Here is a 25,909-nt window from a genome sequence, read left to right as displayed (position 1 = left end):
AGGACACACCCCCTGGTAACAGTCCCCAGTTCTGAACAACATCGAAGTGAATCCAGCTGCTCCTCGTCCTCTAACAGATAGCCTATTTGATACTGCGAGAAAAAAACATTTCCTCCCTACTCTGACCAGACAAAATACAGCGTGGGACTGGATTCTCCCTTCGGCTCCCCGAGAAGAAGTTTTCAGGTAGGACCAACGCCCCTTCTCCACTGAGCCGAAGGGAGAATCCAGGATGGGACATACCAAAGTTGGCTGATGGCTGTCCTATGGGAGGGAACTGGATTGGTCGGAGGTCCCCACTTCTACATGAATGCCCTGCAGGACTCGTCTTCCAAAGGACACCTCTGCTGAGGCAAAGGAGTCAATTTTATAATGTCTTATGAATGGGGTCACAGATGACCAAGTCGCAGCTCTACAAAAGTCCAGAACCGAAGCCTGCATAGCCCAGGCTGCACTGATCGCTGCACTCCTGGTTGAGTGCGCAGTGATTCTCCTGGGCACAGGAAAAGCCAGTAACTGATAGGCCTTCGCAAAACAGGCTCTAAGCCAGAGACTCATGGTAGAAGGTAGTGTCATCCTGCGACCCATAGTTGATGGGTGAAAGGAAACGAACAGGGCTTCAGTTCTCCTAAAAGAGGAGGTCCTTTTGATGTATATACAGAGGGCCCTCCTAACGTCCAAGGTGTCCCATTTTCTCTCCAGTGCATGGGTAGGCCCCGGACAGAAGTCAGGCAAAATTAACTCCTGTGAGCAATGGAATAAGGAGTTCACCGTGGGCAGAAAGGTAGGGTCCAGCCACAGAACCACCCTGTCTGCATGGAAAATGCACAGGTCCTTTCTGATGGATAAGGCGTCAATGCCGAGATACGCCTGGCCGAAATAATGGCCACTAAGAATGACACCTTGCACGTGAGTAGGAGAAGACTGACTTCATGCAAGGGTTCAAATGGGGGAGAAGTCAGTGCCTGCAGGACCCTAGGCAAATGTCAGGTGGGGAAACGGTGGACCACCGGTAGCTTCAAATTAGTGGCTCCCCTAAGGAAGGCTTTTACCCTGGGGTGTTGGGTCAGAGTGGTTGAGTCCTTGATCGAAAAAACCGAGGATAAGGCAGCCACCTGTCTCTTCAAGGTACAGGGGAAGAGACCTCTATCCAACCCGTCCTGCAGGAACTCTAACACATTTGCCACAGACATAGCAGTAGGTTCCAATAGGTGACTGGCACACCAGCCGCAGAGTTGAATAAGACACTGACTCCCACCCACCCCCAAGCCCGGGCCACATGGGCTCTCAGGGGCATCTCCAACCAAATTTACAATCACAATTCCAAAAACCAGTCTACCAACAAAGAATTTTTTAAAAAGGCAGTAAAAAAAAACCCAGTGAAAAACAAAAGTTCTAACCGGCAAGCTGGCTAGCTGTCAAACCTGCTCTAAGACTCTTGAAGAAAAAAAAAACCTCAATCCAGCGGGTGAAGATTCTTCTACAATCTGAACAATCTGAATTCAGAGTCCTTAAAGGGTGGTCTGAACACACTGAGACCGAGTGAAGAATGGGGGACTGTTACCAGAGGGTGTGTCCTCAGTTTTTCAACTCAGTCTGCAGAGCTATGAGACTGGAGACTACCATCCTGGATTCTCCCTTCGGCTCAGTGGAGAAAAAGAGCCTTTTCCGTTATGAATTTTCTCTTAAATGTAGTTGGAATTATAACATCTTATCAAAGAAACAATAGCAGTAATAGGTAAAGGTTAGCTATCTAGATAAGGGGTGTTAAACTTGCATTTTCACAGCAATGTCATGTGAAGTATTGTGACTTTTCCTTTCCCTAAACCAGGCATGGGCATGGCAAGCATATGACGCATCCAGCCCATGGACCACAAGTTTGACGACCCTGTTCTAGATCATCTGAGAAAGGAGAGAAGACAATCCTGATTAGACCCACTGGTTGTAATCAATTGGTATAAACCTAGAGCTTAGTTTATTCTAGGGTTTATGCCATGTGCTGGCATGAATTCTAGGAGCTTTGTTAGCCCTTTCCAGTGGTTCAGGCAAGAAACCACAAAGCATGAGTACTAACGTTATTTTTATTTTAAGGTTACAGTAACAGAATCTTGCAAATCTGAAAGCATTTCCCCTCCTCCTTTACTTTTTCCAGAAAAGAGGGGAGGGTGCCTTCTAAAATGCTTCCCATACTCATTTTGCTTCCAGTGAGCTGAGATATTTATGGCTCTTTCTCATGTCTCCCAAGGTCATTCTTACATACCACTATATTTGTAGACCTTAACACATCAAAAGGCCGAACTGTTTAATGAGTTCAGCTGATGCTGACATCTCTTCTGTGCCCTTACTGGGTGCCAGGTTTCTGGATTAACTGTATGTCTTAATTATTACGTTTAAACAAAATATTTATAACAAGGAAGCTAAATCACCTGAGAACTATTTTATGAGAGCACTAATGACTTGTTTTCAAATTTCTAATGTGTAGCAACAAAGTTTGCATACTTAGGCCAGGTAATCAATTCATTTAGCATATACTCTTAAGGCCTGATGTGAATATTCCAGATTTATTTCTTAGTTTGAATGTAATAACCTATGGAGGGTGATCCAGTAACCATTAAAATGATAGCATAAAGTGGAACTACATTGAAAGAGTCCATATATATCTATGAATAATACAGTGGTACATGCAGTATGAACATCAATGTAATTATACAAGCAAAGTATAATATAACTTTATGGAATCATACCTTTCAGCCCTGTGCAGATCACAAAATATAGATTTCAAAGAAGGAAAAATTCTCATATAAATCAAAAATAATATGCTAGATTTTTTTCTCTCCATTGTTTCTTATTTCTATAAATGTATAGCTTTTGCCTATTAAACAAAACACCAGTTCTAATGAAATCATCATGCAAAATTGTCACTTGTTTTTGATGTATCCACTTTTTGAATTCAATTTACAATAGCATTATATACACAGGATAATATGTATTCATAAATACACTGCTCAAAAAATTAAAGGGAACACTTAAACAACACAATGTAATGCCAAGTCAATCACACTTCTGTGAAATCAAACTGTCCCCTTAGGTAGCAACACTGATAGACAATCAATTTCACATGCTGTTGTGCAAATGGAATAGACCACAGGTGGAAAGCATAGGCAGTTAGCAAGACATCCCCAATAAAGGAGTGGTTCTGCAGGTGGTGACCACAGACCACTTCTCAGTTCCTATGCTTTCTGGCTGATGGTTTGGTCACTTTTGAATGCTGGCAGTGCTTTCTCTAGTGGTAGCATGAGACGGAGTCTACAACCCACACAAGTGGCTCAGGAAGTGCAGCTCATCCAGGATGGCACATCAATGCGAGCTGTGGCAAGAAGGTTTGCTGTGTCTGTCAGCTTAGTGTCCAGAGCATGGAGGTGCTACCAAGAGACAGGAGACATGAAGGAAGCCGTAGTAGGGCAACAACCCAGCATCAGGACCATTACCTCTGCCTTTGTGCAAGGAGGGACAGGAGGAGCACTGCCAGAGCCCTGCAAAATGACCTCCAGCAGGCCACAAATGTGCATGTGGCTGCTCAAACAGTCAGAAACAGACTCCATGAGGGTGGTATGAGGGCCCGACATCCACAGGTGGGGGTCGTGCTTATGGCCCCAACACCATGCAGGACGTTTGGCATTTGCCAGAGAACACCAAGATTGGCAAATTCACCACTGGCACCCTGTGCTCTTCACAGATGAAAGCGGGTTCACATTGAGCACATGTGACAGACGTAACAGGGTCTGGAGACGCCATGGAGAACGTTCTGCTGCCTGCAACATCCTCCAACATGACCAGTTTGGCAGTGGGTCAGTAATGGTGTGGGGTGGCATTTCTTTAGGGGACCACACAGCCCTCCATTTGCTCACCAGTGGTAGCTTGACTGCCATTAGGTACTGAGATGAGAACCTCAGACCCCTTTGGAGACCATATGCTGGTTCGGTTGGCTCTGGGTTCCTCCTAATGCAAGACAATGCTAGACCTCATGTGGCTGGAGTGTGTCAGCAGTTCCTGCAAGACGAAGGCATTGATGCTTTGGACTGGCCCGCCCGTTCCCCAGACCTGAATCCAATTGAGCACATCTGGGACATCATGTCTCGCTCCATCCACCAACACCACGCTGCACCACAGACTGTCCAGGAGTTGGGGGATGCTTTAGTCCAGTTGTGGGAGGAGATCCCTCAGGAGACCATCCGTCACCTCATCAGGAGCATGCCCAGGTGTTGTAGGGAGGTCATACAGGCACATGGAGGCCATACACACTACTGAGCCTCATTTTGACTTGTTTTAAGGACATTACATCAAATTTGGATCAGCCTGTAGTATTTTTTTCCACTTTAATTTTGAGAGTAACTCCAAATCCAGACCTCCATGGGTTGCTAAATTTGATTTCTATTGGTAATTTTTGTGTGATTTTGTTGTCAGCACATTCAACTATGTAGTGAACTAAGTATTTAATAAGAATATTTCATTCATTCAGATCTAGGATGTCTTATTTTTGTGTTCCCTTTATTTTTTTGAGCAGTGTATATAATACATATATAATATGTATTCATTTCAAACTTAGCAATTCCTAATTGCAAATAGATGGTAATTGTTCATAAAATGTTGGAGAAGTTATTTCAGCAATCTATTTAAGTATGGTATGTAGCAAAACTGCTCTGGAGACTGGATAGCTACAGTAAATATTTGTTTACATCATGGTTTTTTTCAGTATATGTCCTATAAAAATATTAAACTAGATTCCAAAAAAATCTGTAATATAACAGAATATGTTGGAAGAGAGAAGAAAGATTCTAAATTTAATCAAAAATTATTGCAAAGCTTAACTTCGTTATTATAAAGGATGGAAACCATTAGGATGATGTGTTGGGAATTTGAACAATTTTATAATAAGCATGACTGTGGTTAATTTTGAATTTGCAAGATAGACTTCATTTTTCTAGAAGGTTCTGCCTCCCAAAGTTGGAATGATTCCACATTCAAATAAATGTACCAGTCTTTGAATGTAATATTCAAAGCAATAAGCTTCTGGGTGGTTAAAAATAAAATTAAAAGGAAGTATTATAATCCAAACATATCATCAGTGCATTATATTTCAGGAACAGTAACTAGTTCTAGATTCGATATTTTTAATATAAATCATTTCCTTTGGACTGAAAAGTGATTAAATAGAAGATAAATCTCTGAAAATTATGTATTAATGATTTTCAAACAGGAGGCAAAATGCATATGGAAGGGGGGGAATCATCCAAATTACAGTTTAATACATGAAATAATCAAATAGATCAGTATTTTTCGTTCAAGACGTTAACACTGATTGCATAAATATAAATAATTATCTCAGTTTTCCCTTCACCCTTTCAATTATAGTTCTTCTGACTCTGATGGTCAAAAGAAAATTGAAAAATAACGGCAACATGAAGACAGCTGGAGTCAAATGAACATTCTGCTGCCAAAGCTCAGATCTTTAAAATATTACCCAAAGCTAAAAATATATTGCAAATAGAAAACTCAAAGCGAGGCTTTATTGCAGTCAGATTTCAAAACTTTTTTTTGAAACGTAGCAAAGTCTCAGCAGCTGTCATTAATAACATCTGTTACTCAGGTTGCCATTCTTGGGTTGATGCTTGAAAGGAGATGACATTTTATTTCTGAGGCCACCAGTTCTTTTTTTTTTTTCCAAAAATGCTTCTGAAGTATTCAGGAAAATCATGACCCTAATCTTCCCTCTTCAGTTGTCCTACAGATACATTTTCAGCATTGCAGAGGTTTCAGATAGCACGTGGAACTGATACCTCAAACAGAAAGCACTACTCAGCTAAATACTCTCTCCGTGGTCATGTTTCTTGCATGCCACTTAGATCAGCGAATAATGTACAGCTGGGAATCTCCTGGGCCCCATGAAAGAAAGCATATCGGCTGCCTATTGTGCATGAATATTTAAGCAATTTAGCCTCTGCATCTCAAAAACCTTCTGAAAAACAATCCTGCACAGGAAGGGGGAAATAAAAATCTATGTGGAATCATTGCAAGGTTTAAGTTACTCTTCATAGGTTCAGGCAAAAGTGGGCAAAGAAGAATGTGGCTAGTGAAGAAATCAAGTGGGTGTCCTTTTATTTTGTTTGACGGACTTAATAGAGCTACAGAGATATGCAAATTAAACATTGCCAATTTCATAACAGGGTATTCATGCAGATTCTACCAAACTTTGCTGAAGGGGAAAAAAAAAATCAGCAATGTTTGTAAATTATTTGTATCGCTTCCAGTATTGAATCATTTGTCTAGATTCTTTAGTAGTCTGGTTTTAAAAAAAGAGAGAGAAGTTCTCCTGTTTGCACTATTCTTTCTCTTTTATCTTTTTAGATCATGGAGAAAAATCTATGTGGTTGCTAAAAGTCAGCAATGACTTGATGGCATGTAATTAATTAATCCTAGCTTTCCACATTAGATCTTACAGAAAGTTAATCTTTCAGGATCAGAAAGGTCTTTGGCCATCTCTTGTCATCACTGAAGCCTTTTGAAATGAATTTATAAAACTGAACAGAACACCACTGTCAATTTTTCTTCCTGTGCACATAAAACCAGTGACTGTATGTTCTAGGGAGCCCGATACAATTGTTTCTATGGGTTCACATCATGATGATGTAAAACCAGAGAGCAATACAACTGTGTAATAATATATTTGTAAGCTCAACATATTCAAGGTGGAGGAAGGGAATTTAATTCAAAGGGCCCTTTAAAAGTAAAGCCCTTCTATCCCTCCAAACCAGGTCTGTCAAATTGGTGGCCCGTGGGCCAGATGTGTCATGGGCATCTCAGCTCCGCAAAGGCAAAAAAAAAAAAACAACCATTGTGATACATCACGTGACATGATCAAGGTTGACATCCGTGCTCCAAACCATCCACTTCTGATATAAAATACACCTGATCCACCTTTCCCCCTGGAACTTCTCCCTGTAGTACTCAAACAAAGCACCCCAAGATGGAATTGACTACAGCTAATGTGCAGTAGACAAGCTCAAATTCTATGTCTTCTATGACAGATCTGAAAGGGAACCCCTTCAGTTGGACAGAAGCCATCGTTCAAACCAAGAGGCTACATAGATCGCATCACACTCTTGTCTGAGGCGCTTCCAGGCTGGAAGGATTACGCAGTAACATCATCATTGCCAGGGGATGCCTAGTTGGGTGCTCATTTCATATCCCCAGCAGGAACTGGAGCAAAGGATAGGAGTCACCCTCCCCATGGCAGCAGCTGGGTCTCGAATGCAGGCTTGCTAACTTCCTACTCAGCATCTTAACCATTTGAGCCAATGTGCTCCTAGGTTACATAGATGCCAACATAGATAAAGGAACTGGACCACGCCTCCAGCAACAAGAGCATCTATTCTTCATGCAATGTGTTTAGGTCTTAGGGTGATGGGAAAGACTTCTGCCTGAGGGTTTTTTTTTCTTTTTGGAACACTCTCCAGTAGATTATATTTGGCCAAATAAACTCATGTAGTATACAGATGTCTTTGCAGTACAGTCTGTACTTCTTGAAAAGTACCAAACTTAGCTTTCCAATATAATTATGAAGATTACTGAGCATCAGCAGCAGGAAATCATCCTATATATAAGTCTGTTGTAGGGTTTAAAACAAACTGAAACATGAAGGATGGAGAATTCACTCTTTTCTTCCTCCTAGCCTCAAGAAGCCTTTTATTTTTTTTTCTCTTACAAATTCCTGTAGAGAAATACATTTTTTATTTCCTTATAAAGTCTCATGTCTTGTACATTCATTAATGGCCAGTTCCTTTTGATGCATACAATTAAAAAGGGGGGAGGGGATTGGGAAGAATTAAACATTCGGCTTCAGGCTGATTGGCTGATGGCCAGGTCATCATGAGAAAGAGAGACTGAGAAGAAATTCACCAACTGGCAAACGAATGGGATATTCATTGATGTTGGCAACTCTGTGAGCATGACATTTTTGAGGCTGTCCCAGGGGTTGTGACACAATTAATTTCAGTAAATTCAGGAATTCTAAGCATAATAAGTGCCAAGAACATTATTTTTAAAGATGAAAAAAATGATCTTGCAAGTAAACAAAACCATATTAGTATAATTGTGCATACCAATGCAATAAACTATTTTCAAGAACTTAATAGGTCACTCACACAGGTATTATAATTATTTATTATTCTTCTGCAGAGGAAAATACATGTGAAAAAGTTGGCAGAGGAATCAATTTGATACTGTCTTTTAAAAGTAGAGAAACTTGTGCCCTTCCCATAAACATGAGATAGATTAACCTGAAGAATATGCTTTTTTGTTATACAATTAAATTGCTAACTTTTAAAAGATTTAAGCAAAATTGGAAAATTAAATATATAAACTTTCAGATAAAATCCGAATTCCTAAATAGTCATCTAGTTGGGATGTTGGTTCCAAACTGGATCAAGCAGCAATTTAAATTACAAACACTTTGCGTGCTTCTTCTACGATTCCTTTTTAATGGATCAACCTCCAGTTTTTTATGAAGCAAACTATGAGTACAGTTTCATGAGAAAAAGACAACAATGGTTATCGCATCTTAAATGTATCTCATGTTCATCCATGGCTTTATCACATTCTAATTTTTGGTTGAAAACTTGAGTCATATGATGTGATCCTAGACTATTAGTCTCTCCTTGGACAATAGCTATTTCACATATTGGTTTTGTTCTGGAAAACTCATTGATTTTTGTAGACACTTAATTCTTTTGAATTCTAAATGTCTGTTCTGAAAAGGAAGAGAAATTGATGTTTTGTCCTTTCAGGGTTGTAGAGCAATTGATTTAGCAAGATTGACATACTGCTATTTTCTTCCTAATGTATGATGAACTGAAGAATTCAGATCACTTTTAGCAGCTGTTAATACTTTCAGGCATATTACTTTCAGGGCTATTCAGAAACCTGGAGTATATTTATATACTTACTTTTCTAATTTTTAAGTTACAGTATCTGACTTAGTATTTTTGAAATATTTTTCAAATTACACAAGCAAGATTTTGGCAATTTCAACCCATGATTTTATAAGACCGAGGGGGGAAAGCCCAAACAGACTTGTATTATCCTGCTAGTATAGCCTTGCTCAATAAACTTTAGTATGTAGTCTATTTCCAGATCTGGTCTACTTTGTAGGGATGACATTTTGCAAGAATTCACGTAAGAAAGTAAAAATGCACAGGATTTGGCAATCATAAACTTTAGACTATTTTTAATGATTTAATTATATGATTATATGATCAAAACTATATGTACTTTTGAAGATTCACAGATTGCTCATGGGGTTTTTTTCTGCAACAACTTTGATTCCTGCAGAATGCAAGTCCTGTATATGATTACCTGAAAGTAATGAAATAAAAAAGAATGAAAATAATCAATAGGTTACAAAAAAAGTCACTTCATTATGTCAGGCTAGTAGATTGCAACCCATTTTCTTTCCTATAAGTAAAAATATTCATTCAGACAAAAGAATGCTGCTATACTCTTGTAATTCACCCAGAGGGCAGAAAATTATAAGAATCTACTTGCTGGACTTCAGCTTTCTCAATTCCCTGCCACTGGCCATTTCAGTTAGGACTCTTAGGAATTGATGGCCAATTCTGAATGGCATTAGGTGTCTGTCCTGGACTAATAGATCATCATTTTAGACTACACAATGAAAACTACCCTTAAACAAATACAGCTATGTTTAAACAGAATCCAATTGTCCTGAAGTTTCATTGAAGGAGGGGAGTAAATGTAGCTTACATTGTCCATGGGGTGAAATTGGAAATAAAACAATGTGCAAAGGAATTTATAATTAGAAATATGACTCATGATAGCCAGCTATGTTTTCAGAGGCAATGACTTTCCCAAACCTTCAGTGCCTTTGCTTCAACGTCTGCTTTACTCATTTTCTTTTTTTATCCTTTAGAAGCAAGCTATGATATCAAACTTATTATCAGACTGAGAGAAGAAAACAGAATGGATTCAGTCTCTGCCTTCACCTTTAAGCTCTCAGGAGACAGGAAAACAAAAACATCTACACTCCAATTTATTCTCAAGCAAGGGACACGTTGACCTAAATAAGAGAGAACACGGTATGATTTTTCTTTCAAGCTGCAATATAAATCCATTTATTTTCCCATTACACTCTCCTTCTCTATGAACTGAAACTGAATCTAACTCTCTGAAGAGAAGAAGCCAGCTAAAAAACAGCAGCAAAAAATCATTCAGTTTTGGAAATGAATTTTTTTTAAGTGCTGTATTTTGAGATGATAGACTGATATATAACCATTAAAATTTTAAAAAAATTGCTGCACTTATGTCTGCTTCATATTGCTAGTGAAGAATGATCCTGCCTGCTGAAAGAAAAAAACCCCAATTTATCTAGCCACTGTTGAACATCACACCTGAATTTATAAAAATAATCTAATTACTTCCTTCTTTTCAAATTCAATAATTTTTTCTATAAAATCAAGTCATGCTTCTTGTATTGTTTGGTTAATTGTGGACATTTTAAAGTTTTCAACATGGGAGGCCACCTCTGCAGCCCATAATCCCCGCTTCCCTTTTAGCAGGTGCCAGCACTCTACTTGAACCATTTGCGTTGTTTCCTGCCATTTTGAGATTCAAAAAATACCGTGTTTTTCATATAATAAGGCTGGGTCTTTTTTTTTTTTCATCCCCCCAAAAATGGCTAGGCCGTCTTTTCAGGGGTGACTTAATCCCCGCCCTGCATCTTTGGGCAGGCGGGTGGCGATGGCTTGGATGTTGACCTCAGCGTTGGTGAGGCACTTAGTATCGGGGTCAACGCAGGCAGCACCATGGGTGTGCAACAAAAGTACTTCCTAGCGGCAAGCCCCCCCCACCATTCCCCCCCATTTCGCATGTTTTAATATAGGCCTTAATTTGGGGGGAAGGGCTTAATTTCATTTCATGCCTATAAAACATGCTGGGACTTCCTATTGGGGGAGGCCGTATTGTTGGAGAAACAGGGTAGTAAAAATTATTCTGAGCTGGAGGTAGGCTGAACACTGGTGGTTTTTAAGCCCAGCCTTTGTGCAGGATGCAGATGTCATTACTTTGTCCATTGCTGTCCTTACTCCCCCAAAACTTTAATTGCATCAATCAAAAGGAAGCCATCTACCTCTAATATACATAACCTGGGCTTTCCAGAAATGTTTTGCTGCATCTCCTAGAAAACAGAGGTGATATACCCATACAAGAAAGAATTCTAGGAGATAATTCAGCACATTTTGAAGGCATCAAGTTAGACAAGCACAGGAAGGAAGCAATGAGGAAAATCTGCCTTTGCCTGAAAGCAAGCTCACTCTGTCAGTACAAAGACAAACTAACATCAGGCATAACATCAGAACAATAAAATTTGCCTACTCATGGTAATACTAGAATGGATGGATACCAGATTCTTCCTCTCTTCCTTGAACTTTAGAGAGTTCTTTACAAAGAAATTAAGTTTCCATCCTGTATTTTATGTTACCAAATCAGCAATGAACAACTTCTATATTCTCAGTGGTCTGCTAATATGTATTATGTTGCACAGATTGACTCAATATGAATACCTCATTGTATAATATCTCTGATCTCAGACATAATTGTAGCATTAGATATAAAACCAAAGAGAATACCAGCTTACCTCATTCTTTTAAAGATCAACAAACTAGGCCCTATCCATCTCTTTTCATACTTTTTTTTGAGGTTGCTATCACTCTCTTCAGCATTCAGAGGCAGATACACCATCTTCACAATTGATTGGAAATTGTCCAAGGAAAAAGGATGACCCAGAATATTATCTCAAGAAGAATCTTGAAGTTCATTTTTTTTTTGGTGGCAGCAGTTCTTTGATTCCAGGATGAGATGGTGGGAGAACTAGTCTTCCGAGATGAGAAGGGTGATCCAAGCTTTCTTCTTAAGCTTCCACACAAGAGGAAGTGAGGTCTTTGAGAAGTTCTTAAGAGCTCACAAGTTCTTGGAGTAGTAGACTACAGCTGTTTTAGGCTCAGGTCATCAGAAGCACAATTAGTCTACTCTTTGCAGCTTTGAAGCCTGGCATTATCTTCTCCCAGTTGATATAGGCATTCTGTCATGCTATTCCAATAAAGCCCTATTTCATCTGAGTATTTGTGGAGCAAATAATCCCCTTCCTCAATGATCTACTTGAAGGTTCCAGGAATTCACTGGCTGCATCAGTATCTGTATTTGCTGCCTTGCCACGCACTTCCATGATAAATAAATAAATGAATGCTCTGTCTTACATATTGGCAAAAAAAATATATCACAAAATAAAATACAAGCTGAATAGTCAAGACCTTGTTGATGATTCAGACTCTGTTAAGGACCTTGGAACTTTCAACCATAACAACACAAGAGCAAACAATAGATACAAACTCAAGGTTAATCGCACCAAACTTGATTGCAGGAAATATGACTTCAGCATCAGAGTGGTCAATGTCTGGAATACTCTACCTGATACTGTGGTTTCTTCCCCAAACCCCAAAAACTTTAACCTTAGACTGTCTACTATAGACCTCACCCCTTTCCTAAGAGGTCTGTAGGGGGCGTGCATAAGCGCACCAACGTGCCTACCGTCCCTGTCCTATTGTTTCTTTTATTTTTCTTATATGTATCCATTTCATGTATCCATAACTATGTTTATTCTTATACCTATTATCTTGTAAGCGATTGACAATCAATTAAAAGAAAAATAAATAAAATATGCAGATTTGTATGAGCCTTAAAATCAGCGGTGGGTTTCAAAGACGTTTACCGCTGGTTCAGTGGGCGTGGCTTGGTGGGTGTGCTTTGCCCATGCACAGAGGCTTTCCTACTCACCTCCTGCAATCCTGTATTCTCCCTGTAGCTGCAGCAGCTGACGGGCGGTAATTTACTGTGCTGCGCAAAGCAGCTGCGCTTCAAAAGCAGGGAATTAAGCTCACTATCGGAGCCCAGGCAGGGGGGTGGGTCCAACTGCAAAGCGTCAGAGAGAATCGGTTCGGTTTACGCTGATCTTTGGCGCTATCGGTACGCCAGAACTGGGCCGAACTGATAGAATAGCACCACTGCTCAAAATGCAGGAATCACCCATGAGTTGCAACAAATGTGTCTTTAGCAGCACCTTACCAGTCTTCTGGTGCAAGTCATGGAATTAGCTCTTAGCCTTCTTGATCAGCATCAGGCACATGTACCATTGTTTCAATCCATACGCTGAGCACCATCTCCATATTTTCCATTGCCTTTCCTCTCCTTTTGCTCATTTACTGTGAATTGCATAAGTACTAAGTTTTTAACATATTCCATGACTTATTTTTTGCTCTTAATGATCCACCAATAATGGAAAAATTCATGCCGTTAAAACATGTGACATTCACGATCTTTCCTCCTCCTCTATTTTATTCAATATCTCCATCTTTATTTGCATTTTGATAGATTGGTGCCCCTTCATTATCACACTTGCACTTAATTATAAAACATTTGCAGTTGCCACACACCACACAGAACTAAACAGTATAACACCAAACAGTATGTGAGTGGATATGCCAACAGTATAAGAACTGAAGTTGGGAGAATGCAGGAAAGGAAGGCATGAGAAGATAGGAAAAAATGGGAAAGGGTTAATTTTCAGCATGCAACTTATGTGACATGCTGGAAATTAACTTCCTCAACCGTCTCCCAACTTCCAGAACTTCTTGACATACTCGAACACTGGGTCCTATTTAACAAAATGATATCCAATGTAGAGAAAAGTAAGGTTTTACACTTAGGCAAGAAAACCCAAATGTACAAGTACAGATTAGGTGAAACCTGGCTTAATAGCAGTTTAACTGTGAGAGGGATCTTGGAGTCCTAGTGGACAATCAATTAAATATGAGCCAACGGGTGTGTGGTAGCAGCCCAAAAAAGCCAATGCAATCCTAGGTTGCATTAATAGAAGGATAGAATCAAGATCACATGAAGTATCAGTACCATTTTAAAAAGCCTTAGTAAGGCCATACGTATTAAGGGCAGGAAGCTGGAGGATAAAACATATGAAGAGTGGTCATAGATGACCCTCACTTTGTCAAGGACTTAGGAGTACTCATCTCAAATGATCTAAGTCACAGAGCTCATTGTAACAGCATTGCCAAAAAGGCATTAAGAATTGTTAACCTTATTTTATGAAGCTTCTTCTCAGGTAACATTGAATTGTTAACTAGGGCATACAAAACCTTTGCCAGACCAATTCTTGAATATAGGTCTTCTGCCTGGAACCCACACTGTATACCAGACATTAACATGATTGGGTGGGTTCAGAGGTATTTCTCGAGAAGAGTACTCCACTCCTCTACTCACAGTAGAAATCCTTATGCCTCCAGGCTTGAAATTTTGGGTTTGGACAATCTGGAACTGTGTCTGTGGTCCGATCTAAGCATAGTATACAAAATTGTCTGCTACAACATCTTGCCTGTCAACGACTTCTTCAGCTTCAACCACAATAACACACAGGCAAACAATCGACGCAAACTCAAGGTAATCCACTTCAAACTCAATTGCAGAAAATATGGCTTCAGCAACAGAGTGGTCAATGCCCAGAATGCTCTGTCCGACTCCATTGTTACAGCCTCAAACTCTCACAGCTTCAACCTCAAACTGTCTACCATGGACCTCATCCCATTCTTAAGAGGTCCTTAAAGGGGGCGTGCATAAGCACACCAGTGTGCCTACCATCTTATTGTCCCAATTTATCTGTATTTACTTCCTTTGTTTATATTCATACCTATACTTGTTATCTTGTACATGTTTGACAAATAAATAAATTAGCCTATTTGTATTTAATCTAGCACATATACAGAGGCTAACCAAATAATTCTGTGTCTCCTTACACAGGGTACTGAAGATAATAATCTATTTGTTCTCCAGCTGATAGTATTCAGTAAAGCAGTTTTCTTAGATCTGAAAGCTGCATATAGCTATTTCAATCTATGATAGAATATTGAATAATATATAGATATTCTGGATTTAAATAGCAACTTAAATCATCATCAAAACTCTCCATTTCTACATGCATGAAATATTTAAAATAGGCATTAAAAATCCATTAAGGGGGCATAAAAACTTGGATTAGATACAAACAACTAAAAGATGGACATTACTCACTATAGTATGAAAAGTTCCATAATAGCATTACATTCAAATGTGGTTGCTGAGTCATTGGCATTTTCCTGCCAACACTGCAGAATCTTAACTGCTGCAGCTGTAGGTCCTTTGCTGCAGTACAGTTGCCTGCATAAGTAAGACCCAATTATTAGTTCAGGTTTATGCAGACCTCTTGGCTCTTTCTAATTTGATTATTTATAGTTTTGCCCAATAACGCCTACTGCTGATTACTCTCTGAAGTGATTCCAATTAAATAACCTAAACAAGCAAGCAGCTCTAGCCATTCAGAATCAAAGTTATTGCAAATGCCTAAAAAAAAGGCCACTGGTTCCTTTGGTTTTATGCTAAAACCCACAAAATTGCACCGTACTTGGCTGTAGTTCTTGGTAGGGGCTCAAGATAGTGATTCAACACACTTTTTTTCCACCATACTGGCCATACACGCTAATTTAAACCAGCCTTAAAGAAGCAACTCCTCAAATGAATGTGGGAGTGAAATGCTATGCTTTGTGGGGTATCTATCAAAATGGCATGAAGGATTAGGAAAGAGGAAAACTAATTTTTCTTTTTTAAATTCTAGAGTAAGCAACCCAAAGTTTATGTGCACTAAACCATGGTTTATAAACCACAATAATTAGCTTGAGGCAGACTGTTACACACCAACCAAGTAAAGCACAATTGATCTGATCCTGTTATCCTTGTAGCAGACTGGGAATGGTTAATATTTTAGCATTAAACTTCTGCACTTTGCTAGCTGTCCTGATGGTGGAATTTTGGCATATAATTTATTCCACAATTTTCACCTGTCGAAATGCTGCTATGCAAGTATTAAACAAAACAGGAGCTCCAAAGGATGAGCTATTGGTTTGCTTTCCAGACAATCACTCAAAGTAGATGACGCAGGCTATAAAACTTATCTACATATGGATGCAGAAAAAGAAACAGCCGACCTATCATTGTATAGTAGTTCTTACTGCTAAAATGTCAAATATAATAACAAGGCGGGGATTGAGATATAATCCCAAATGGTATATACGCTGCATTTCATTTAATCAATCAATCAATCAACTAAATACTGTTTTGCATCTGAAATTTAATTTTAAACAGCATTCTTTTATAATTGTTGCCCCTGATAATGTTACTATTATCTGGGATTTGTATACAGGTAAAACTCAAAAAATTAGAATATCGTGCAAAAGTTCATTTATTTCAGTAAAGCAACTTAAAAGGTGAACCTAATATATGAGATAGACTCATTACATGCAAAGCAAGATAGTTCAAGCTGTGATGTGTCATAATTGAGATGATTATGGGTTACAGCTCATGAAAACCCCAAATCCACAATCTCCGAAAATTAGAATATTGTGAAAAGGTTCAATATTCTAGGCTCAAAGTATCCCACTCTAATCAGCTAATTAAGCCATAACACCCGCAAAGGGTTCCTGAGCCTTTAAATGGTCTCACAGTCTGGTTCAGTGGGAATCATAATCATGGGAAAGACTGCTGACCTGACAGTTGTACAGAAAACCATCATTGACACCCTCCATAAGGAGGGAAAGCTTCAAAAGGTAATTGCAAAAGAAGTTGGATGTTCCCAAAGTGCTCTATCAAAGCACATTAATAGAAAGTTATGTGGAAGGGAAAAGTGTGGAAGAAAAAGGTGCACAAGCAGCAGGGATGAACGCAGCCTGGAGAGGATTGTCAGGAAAAGGCCATTTAAAAGTGTTGGGGACTTTCACAAGGAGTGGACTGAGGCTGGAGTCAGTGCATCAAGAGCTACCACACACAGATAGATCCTGGACATGGGCTTCAAATATCATATTCCTCTTGTCAAGCCACTCCTGAACAACAAACAATGTCAGAAGCATCTTACCTGGGCTAAAGAAAAACAGAGCTGGTCTGTTGCTCAGTGGTCCAAAGTCCTCTTTTCTGATGAGAGCAACTTTTGCAGCTCATTTGGAAACCAAGGACCCAGAGTCTGGAGGAAGAATGGAGAGGCACACACTGCAAGATGCTTGAAATCCAGTGTGAAGTTTCCACAGTCTGTGTTGATTTGGGGAGCCATGTCATCTGCTGGTGTTGGTCCACTGTGCTTCATTAAGTCCAGGGTCAATGCAACCGTCTACCAGGAGATTTTGGAGCACTTAATACTTCCTTCCGCAGACGAGCTTTATGGGGATGCTGACTTCATTTTCCAGCAGGACTTGGCACCTGCCCACACTGCAAAAGCACAAAAACCTGGTTCAATGACCATGGGATTACTGTGCTTGATTGGCCAGCAAACTCACCTGACCTGAACCCCATAGAGAATCTATGGGGCATTGCCAAGAGAAAGATGAGAGACACGAGACCGAACAATGAAGAAGAGCTGAAGGCCGCTATTGAAGCATCCTGGTCTTCCATAACACCTCAGCAGTGCCACAGGCCAATAGCTTCCATGCCAGTCTGTATTGAGGCAGTAATTACTGCAAAAGGGGCCCAAACCAAGTACTGAGTACATATGCATGCTTATACTTTTCAGAGGTCCAATATTGTTCTATGTACAATCCTTGTTTTATTGATTGCATGTAATATTCTAATTTTCTGAGATTGTGGATTTGGGGTTTTCATGAGCTGTAAGCCATAATCACCTCAATTATGACACATCACGGCTTGAACTATCTTGCTTTGCATGTAATAAGTCTATCTCATATATTAAGTTCACCTTTTAAGTTGCATTACTGAAATAAATGAGCTTTTGCACAATATTCTAATTTTTTGAGTTTTACCTGTATGTACAACTACATGGAAGTATCTTGTCCCTGAGAGAAGAATAAGTACAATGATTCATGTTTTATTGCTCTTTATAAACACTTCTAAAACTTACAAATCCAGAGAGGCATTTCTTATAATCTACCACATATGCTATCAAAGTTACCTTTGATCAATGCATTAAGTATTGCTTTAAACATGAATTGATCTCCGGCATTAACTAAGCCTTAATGCAGCTTGTATGGTTTTGGCTGGGAATGCGATTCAAATATCTTGTGGCTTCAAAAGCACGCTTTACTGGCTAGGGGGTCAGTAAACTCTGTAAACTGTGATTTATTCCATAAACCAGAGTTTTACACAGTGCATGGATCTATTTGTTTGATGATTTCTAGGTTTAGTGAACAGTTGCCATATCATGTTCTATCAAGATTGATGATGGCTGGATACAGATTTTATTCTAAGGATGCTCAGGTACCATCTACAAATTATTGGTACTGTTATCTCCAAACCGCCAATGAAAAGTAAAAACAGATGTCCGAACTACATATCATAAATATCCTTTTTTCTTTCAAAACAGCTCATTCATAATTTATATCTCAGGTCAGAGGGGGAAATAGATGTGGAAGAACAGATAACAGATATCAGTTTTTACCATGTTTAGAAATTTTGCATAGGAAATTGTGACACTTTCAGTATTGCTCATTGAGATATTAGCTAAGCTAAAAGAGAAGTTGCTCATTCATTTCTGATTGGGAAAGTTATTCTGAACAGCTTGGCTACAGTTACCAAACACTTAGTATTTCCTTGCCTAAATAGAAAACAAAGCATAAGCAATGCAGCCATTGTCTAGACCTACTTCATTTCCTTACGAGAGAGAAGAATTATTGGAAGAAGTTTGAAGTGTAACAATATAAATCTTTCTTAATTAAAAAAGCTAGGCTCTAGCTAATCTTGTTTTTGCAAAAATAATGCCATCAAAATTTTATAATTTTTACATTGATTTGGAAACAAATGTTAAATGTATTACAGGGTTTTGGTACTTTAATATTGAGTAGATTCAATTACTTAAATGCCACTTTCATTTCTGATAATTTAACACTCTTTACATTCTATTATTCCAGATTATAAATAAAAGATACAGCTTTTTATTATTGTATATAAATGTGTTTTAAGAAATCTTTACCTAAGGAATGTTTCAAGATTTTAAATCTACGAGTAGTAATTATTTTAATTTTATTTTTTCTGTAATAGTGGAGTAACAATACAGTAGAGCAGTCTTGCTGGGGAATTCTGGGAGTTGCGGTCTACACGCCTTAAAGTTGTCAAGGTTAGGAAAGACTACAGTAGAGAAAGGTCTGCAACTGGGTTGTCAAGCTCACGTCACAACATTGTCATGTAATGTATGACTTTTCCCCCCATCGCTAAACAGGCATGGGTGTGGCCAGCACATGATGTATCTGGTCTGAGGGCTGCAAGTTTGGCAGCCCTGGTCTACAAACTCATTTCTGTTGTCATATGTTGAAATCAAAACATTAGGGAATAAGTAGTTCATCACAACCTTCCCACTTAGACCTAGGTTTTTAGATGCTTCAAATATGAAAGTATAGCTCCAATATAAGGTTTGAGGGTATATATGCTTTCAGAGATGGGCTTAGGCTTCAGAGTTTCTTACATTTGTTTTCTTATATATGTACACTGCAGATCTGATAAAACTGAACATAAATTCAACGCTGCTCCTTTAAAAGCACATAGCAAGGGAAAGCTTACTGAAAATAGTAACACTTCTGAGTAGACTTACAACTATTTTTGCACACTATAATGCATTTTTCAATCAATATGGTTCTGAAAAAGTACTCCACATGTGACAGATTCTAAAAGCAAAAATAAATAAGTTGTTTTAAACCTACAGACTTTGGTTAATACTGCACTAGTCTTTTGTACTGGGAATAAAGTAAGTTTAGCTTTCAGAAGAGTTTAGCTTTCCCATGCCTATTATGACAGGCAGTCCTCTGCAAGCTGAATGAATACAATGCGGTGTGGAGATGGGATCTTTTGTCAAAATGGCCCAGCAAAAAACTCAATAAATACACTTCTGTCATTTAGAAAACAACGCCCGTACAAGATTAGGCCATTTGTGTACGTACCCTCTCTGGTCAGGAATCACACAGTGGTGGAGGGAAAATGAGTAACTGGCGAACCGTATGGAGGAGACATGTGGCTTGTGTGTGTGTGTGTTTGTGAAGCGTGATACTCGGGGTCAGGATTCCTCCACATTTCGCACCCAACGAGCTGAGGGCTATAAACCCTGCAGCTGTCGCAGGCCGAAGGCAACGCCATCTGCACTTCCTCTCCTTCTCCCCGGCCACCCTCCGTTTGACCCTTCACTACTCACAGGCCCTCCCTCATCGGCTCTCCCTCCTTCTGCAGTTGCTCTCCTCCCTCCCTCCCTCCGTCCGTCCGTCCTCTTAGGGCGGTCCCTCCTTTTCCCCATGTGCGGAACCGGCGGCGCGGCACGGCGCTGGGTGGAGGAAAGCGCGAGGCCTGTCTTGATGCTGCGGCTAGCGGATTTTTAGCCTGCCTCCGGATAGGCGGGCGCAGCGGTGACTTTCAACAGCCTGCCCGTCACGGAAAGGAGGCTCGGCCCGCGAAGGAGGCCGGCGAGAAAGCTTGGAAGGGCATGTGAGTGAAGCTGGGTGGCGCGCACTTGGGGTTCCGCTTTGGGAGAGCCGCTTGAGACCCCGGCGCGTTCCAGACGCCCCTAGCTGGAGCTGGTCTCTCGCCCGCGAGGGTGGCGCTGCGGCTCTCGGCTGAATGGGGCGGGGATGGCTGCTGCTGCTGCTGCAGCTTGGGAATGGCCGTTACCCGGCTACAATGGGAGCCGCGTTTCCTCGAGAGGATGGTGTCCTGGGTCGGGAATATACCGTAGCTTGCTTCAGAGCCCCGGGCTCTCAGTTTTCCTGCGGCAGGATCCCCAAGCCGGGGCGCCGCCTCTGGTTGGCGATGTGACACATAGGGTGACAGTGGCTCCTTATTGCCGAGCTTTCTACTGTAACCGTTGCTAATCTTGTGCTCTTCGGCTGTTTTGGAATTAAACTGTCCTAATGCTGTCCGGAAATTATCTGGAAAAGGCACTTTTAGGAGGGAGGGATATATGTGCATATCTGCATTGAACGTTTCCATTTTAAAGTGTAGATTAAGCCCCAAAACACACCCAGATATAAATATACTGGATTTTAGGATGGCCCAGAAGGTCTTCTCATAATTCTGTGTTTTGTTTCCCTGGGGGATCAGCAGGGGGATCCCTGGGGGATCTTAATAGCAGTACAGCAGGGGTAAGGAATGTGTGTGTGTGTGTGTGTATTTTTTTACCACACCACACCACATTTTAAATTCTGGTGTGAAAGGCCCACGCCCACCTCTGCATTGTTACTCAGCTGACAGTGCTACTCCTGACACTCTACCACTCTCCTCCTAATGATGCTTCTGCAGATTGGAGTGAAGAACAAATACAAGCGGTGATCCTCGGTAGAACAGAAAGGGCGCCCGAGAGAGGTTTGAGAGAAATTCCTCTCCTGTTTGTAATGGCAAAGAATCTTGGATTGAATGAGAAATGCTTGAAAGATGTTAAAAATTGTACTGCATAAGTTGATAGTTAATCATACACAGCTGTACAATGAGAGGTTATCTATTTGATGCATTTATATCCCAGTTTTCCTAGGAGTGCTGAAGGCAATAGGTAACTTCCTCTTCCCTCCCTCAAAAACCTCTGAAAATAGAACTGTACAGTGCAGGAGCACAAATGCAACTCTGTAAAGCAGTTGTGTCAACGTGGTAGCTGCCAAATTGCTCTGGGAAAAGATATGGCTACTTTAAAGGGTTTCAGAAAGGTACTATGTCTGAGCCCCTGGGCTCCAAAGCATTTTCATGGAACAGAACCTGAACACATTTGTATCACTGTGCTAGGAAGTATGTTAAGTAGAAAGATAACGTAAATCTGGCCCAAAGTATAGGCTTCAAAGGCTGAGGGTAAACTTATACTTGGTTCACTGTGGACACGCTGGTTTTGGATTACAATAGCTTGCAGTTGGGTTTCCCATGTAAATATATTACACTAGTCCTTTATTTAACAACCATTAGTTTAGTAACTGGTCAAATCTACAACAGCACTGAAAAAAGTTCTCGCACACTATGAGAACTCTTGCAGCATCCCCAGAGTCACATGATCAAAATTCAGGCGCTGGCAACCCACCATACGTTTACGACAGTTGTAGCATCCCCTGTGGGTCAGGTCAGGTGGTTGCCCTTTGCCACCTTCCCAGCTGGCTTTTGACAAGCAAAGTCAGTGGGAGAAACTGGATTTGCTGAACAACTGCAATACTCACTTAACAGCTGCAGTGATTCACTTAACAACTATGGCACAAAACATCTTCAGGTCAGGTATGACTCACATAACCACCACCTTGCTTAGTTGTTCAGGTCCCAATTGTGGTCCTAGGTCAAGGCCTACCTATACAATTTGTCCCTGTATTTTCAATACATATTTCCCATACACATGGATGTATTATTATTTTTATGTATGCCTTGATGTTGCAAGTTTGGGGAACAATGAAAATTTGAGGGAAATGTGCTGATAATTCTCTGAAACAAACAAAAACACAGTTTGTTTTAATGCTGGGCTGACTTGATTTCTATTTTCTGTGGTTGTGACATAAATGTGAAATGTGTTCCATTCAAATATAGTACCATAATGCTTCTCAAAATATTTTCTTAGTAATCTGATCATTATTGATTGGTATTCTTTCACTGCTATTGCAGTGGTTTATTTTTCACCTCTTATTTTGCTTTCTTCTCATCACAATACAGTAAACATTGGGCTTTTCTTTATTATTATTTTGACCGGCTGAAGATTTATGGTTACATTGCATACTTTTAAATGCTGTAATTTCAACAGGTTATGATTTTTTAGTAGCTTGCTGAGGTGTTTTAAGAAAAACACTTGGTTCTTATCTCCCACAGTTGTTTGCTTCATTTCTTACATTGTTGGGCATGGAAATTAATCCAGGCCACTTAAAACATTTCTGTGTTAGGTGGAGAACACAAACATTCTATTTCTTTTCTGTTAGTCTACTCAGTGATCTGCACATCATTCCTTGTTACTTATAGCTGCAGGCAAATTATTAAGTTCAAGGTTTCTTTACTAGCCCATACTGTTTAGACTTTTGTAAAGAGTTAGGAAAAAGATCTTTTAGCTATAGATCAGTTTATAGAAAATTGAGAGGAAATAAATAGAATAAATAGAGTGTTGTGTGTAGATTTTGCAATACTTTATGAGAATATAGAATAGAATAGAATGGAATGGAATGGAAGGGACCTTGGAGGTCTTCTAGTCCAGCTCCCTGCTCAATGCTTTTTAATATTGTGAAATTTCCAGTTATTGTGGTAAGATGGGCAATCAAATTGAATGAATGAATGAATGAATAGGAGATAGGGAATTTTGAATTTTAAAACAGCAAACACCATGATTATTTAGAATATAGGTAACTCAAATGGGTTAAACTACAGGATGCAGCCAAACTTGGCACTGGTGACTCTCAGAGGAATGAAATTAAGGAAAGTTGTGACTGCTTTAGTGCTACTAGCTCCTGCTGCAATGACATGATAATTTTCAACATGCTGTGACAGTTTCCCAGCCACTCTCTCAATTCCCCCACCCAGCATTCCCCCACCCAGCAGCCACTTAACTGCCTAATGGGAAGGGGGAAGAAAGAGAGGGAGAGAGGAAGGAAGGAAGGAAGGAAGATTTCCAGTACTCCTTACTAATTTCCCACAAGGAAATTCCCATTCCCACTGGTTTTTTTGCCTACCATGGTCATTCTGATTCTCTATGTAGATGAGGAAATATCTCTGAAGACTCAGTGGAGTATGGGTTATCTAATCGTTGTTATATATTGGCATATTATTAATTGCTTTGGTTTAGAAAGGATTGAACTGAAGAACATATGGAATGGAAAAATATGGTTACGATAGATTTGGAATACAGTTCTTTAAAATAAAATTAAAAGATGCAGAAAGTATTTGTTTAGTAAACAAACAAATGCAAATATAGATGTCTCAACAAATATTAAATTATCTATTTCAAAAATAGAAATAGAGAAATATTTTGTTTGGGTTAAGTAGATAAATATTACTATTATTGATAAGTTCTGAGAAAGATCACAGAAACAAAAGCAGAGATAGCTATTTTTTTAAATGACATAATAAAAGGAACATGGTCTCATTTAATATTTTGTCAGTTGCTCTACTACTCTCTCAAATCTATGAAAGCACACATGATGAATTTGTATTATCTTATAAAAACATTTAATTATAATTGATTTAATTATCTCATAACATTAAAATGTATGATTAAATATAATTGATTTCAGAACAAATGAAAAAAATACTTTTAAAAACATAGTTCATACCTAACATTTATAGTAACCAGAACTGGATATCATATTAGTTTCCATGGATATTAATATAAAAGAATTATGCATTGAGAGTTAAATAGCAGAAACCCAATTTACAAACCTTGCAAAGATTTTGGTGCTGCAGTGGTTAGAGCAATACTGCAGGCTACTTCTCCTGCTTGCTGGTTGCCTGCAATTTGGCAGTTGAAATCCCACTTGGCTAAAGGTTGACTCAGCCTTCCATCCTTCCGAGTTCGGTAAAATGAGCACCCAGATTCTTGGGGGGCAATATGCTAACTCTGTAAACCGCTTAGAGAAGGTTGTAAAGCACTGTAAAACGGTATATAAGTCTAAGTGCTATTGCTATTTGGGAAGCTTATAAATGTGATTTGTTCAGAGTATTGCAGCGTAAATTCAGTGCCAGAAAAGTAAACACAGATGACTGAGGCTTCATTTAACTTCTTTATAAGCATGTAAAGTAAATTTTATAATACCAGTTGTAGATTTCTCCCAACATGGAGCAAACTCAACAGAAACAGATATCAGTTTCACTTTAGTTCAGCAGGCAAGCAAGACACATAGCAGAGAAGAGAAGCAGTATCATTTTCAATAGACATATTCAGAGCTTAACATAGCTTCAGAGCTGCAGAGCTTAATATTGAGCCACGCCTAGGCTACTGCTAATTTCAGTTTCCAAACAGTCCTCATTGGCTGACTTAGTTGCTATGCCTATTCATTGGCTGACCTAGTTACCATGCTCTATTCCAGTTCACGAATATACTCTGACACGATTTGTTCACAGTGCTTATTTGATGAGCCTTTAATCTGATAGTGTTTATTTCTTCCTTGTCAATTAAGGTCAATCACAGTGATTGTTCTTCATGATTATGTGGGTTGCAGAACCTTTGAGGTACCTTATTCAACAAATCTGGGAGCCATAAAAGAGTTAATTTATCTTGAGACGGGTTTTCCGGTAGCTGAGCAGTCTCTGTTCTACCAGGGAAGAGAGGTAAGTAAGACATTCCAATGGCCACCCTCCCACCTGCAATCACATGTCTGCCCTTGGCACCATGGTCACATGTATGGCTGTTTGCAGCATCCCATCACCTTGTTTTATGATGGTTTTGCTGTTAACCAGCATTTTCAGTTTTTGGCAAAAGCACATCATAGTGAACAATGGGTTTGCTTAACAACTGTGGTGCTTCCACTTACAGTCGCAGCTTTTGCTTAACATCTGCCATAAAAACATAAAATGAGGTCAATCATGTGATCAACTCATTACAACTTAGGACTTTAATACGGATGCTTCATTAGGATCATAATTGAATGTGAAACTGAATACAAGTAGTCCTCAACTTGCAACCATTTGTTTAGTGATTATTCAAAGTAACAACGGCACTTGAAAATATAACTTATGACCGTTTTTTAAAGTTATGATCATTACAGCATCCTCATAGTCACATGACAAAAATTTTGATAACAGATCATCAGAGTTGGAAGGGACC

At 39.5% G+C, this 25,909-nt stretch overlaps 1 protein-coding gene and 1 long non-coding RNA gene across 3 annotated transcripts in view; one reads left to right on the top strand and one right to left on the bottom strand.

Annotated features, from left to right (window-relative positions):
- LOC148125258 (uncharacterized) overlaps positions 1-20,402 on the bottom strand; it is a 51,317-nt gene extending 30,915 nt beyond the window's left edge. The window contains exons 1-4 of one of the 2 annotated variants that reach the window (XR_015744275.1): positions 20,100-20,402; positions 15,205-17,424; positions 13,192-13,328; positions 9,267-9,411 (exon numbers count right to left, since the gene is read on the bottom strand). This is a non-coding gene — a long non-coding RNA (uncharacterized LOC148125258). Of the gene's footprint in view, positions 1-9,266; positions 9,412-13,191; positions 13,329-15,204; positions 17,425-20,099 lie in introns of those variants that run through there. The other variant, XR_015744276.1, reaches the window with a different exon arrangement.
- A 45-nt stretch (positions 20,403-20,447) lies between these two features.
- Positions 20,448-25,909, top strand: part of SACS (sacsin molecular chaperone) — a 30,031-nt gene continuing 24,569 nt past the window's right edge. Inside the window, exons 1-2 of the mRNA XM_026708905.2 lie at positions 20,448-20,634; positions 25,263-25,413. Of these exons, the coding sequence (XP_026564690.2) occupies positions 20,633-20,634; positions 25,263-25,413 (153 nt within the window). The 5' untranslated portion in view covers positions 20,448-20,632. The remainder of the gene's footprint in view (positions 20,635-25,262; positions 25,414-25,909) is intronic.

Source organism: Pseudonaja textilis, chromosome 7 (assembly GCF_049901715.1).
Source record: "Pseudonaja textilis isolate UNSWEBS1 chromosome 7, rPseTex1.2, whole genome shotgun sequence".
Lineage (NCBI taxonomy): Eukaryota > Metazoa > Chordata > Lepidosauria > Squamata > Elapidae > Pseudonaja > Pseudonaja textilis.
The sequence above is the reverse complement of the archived record's forward strand: the minus strand, read 5'-3'. Positions and strand labels throughout refer to the sequence as shown.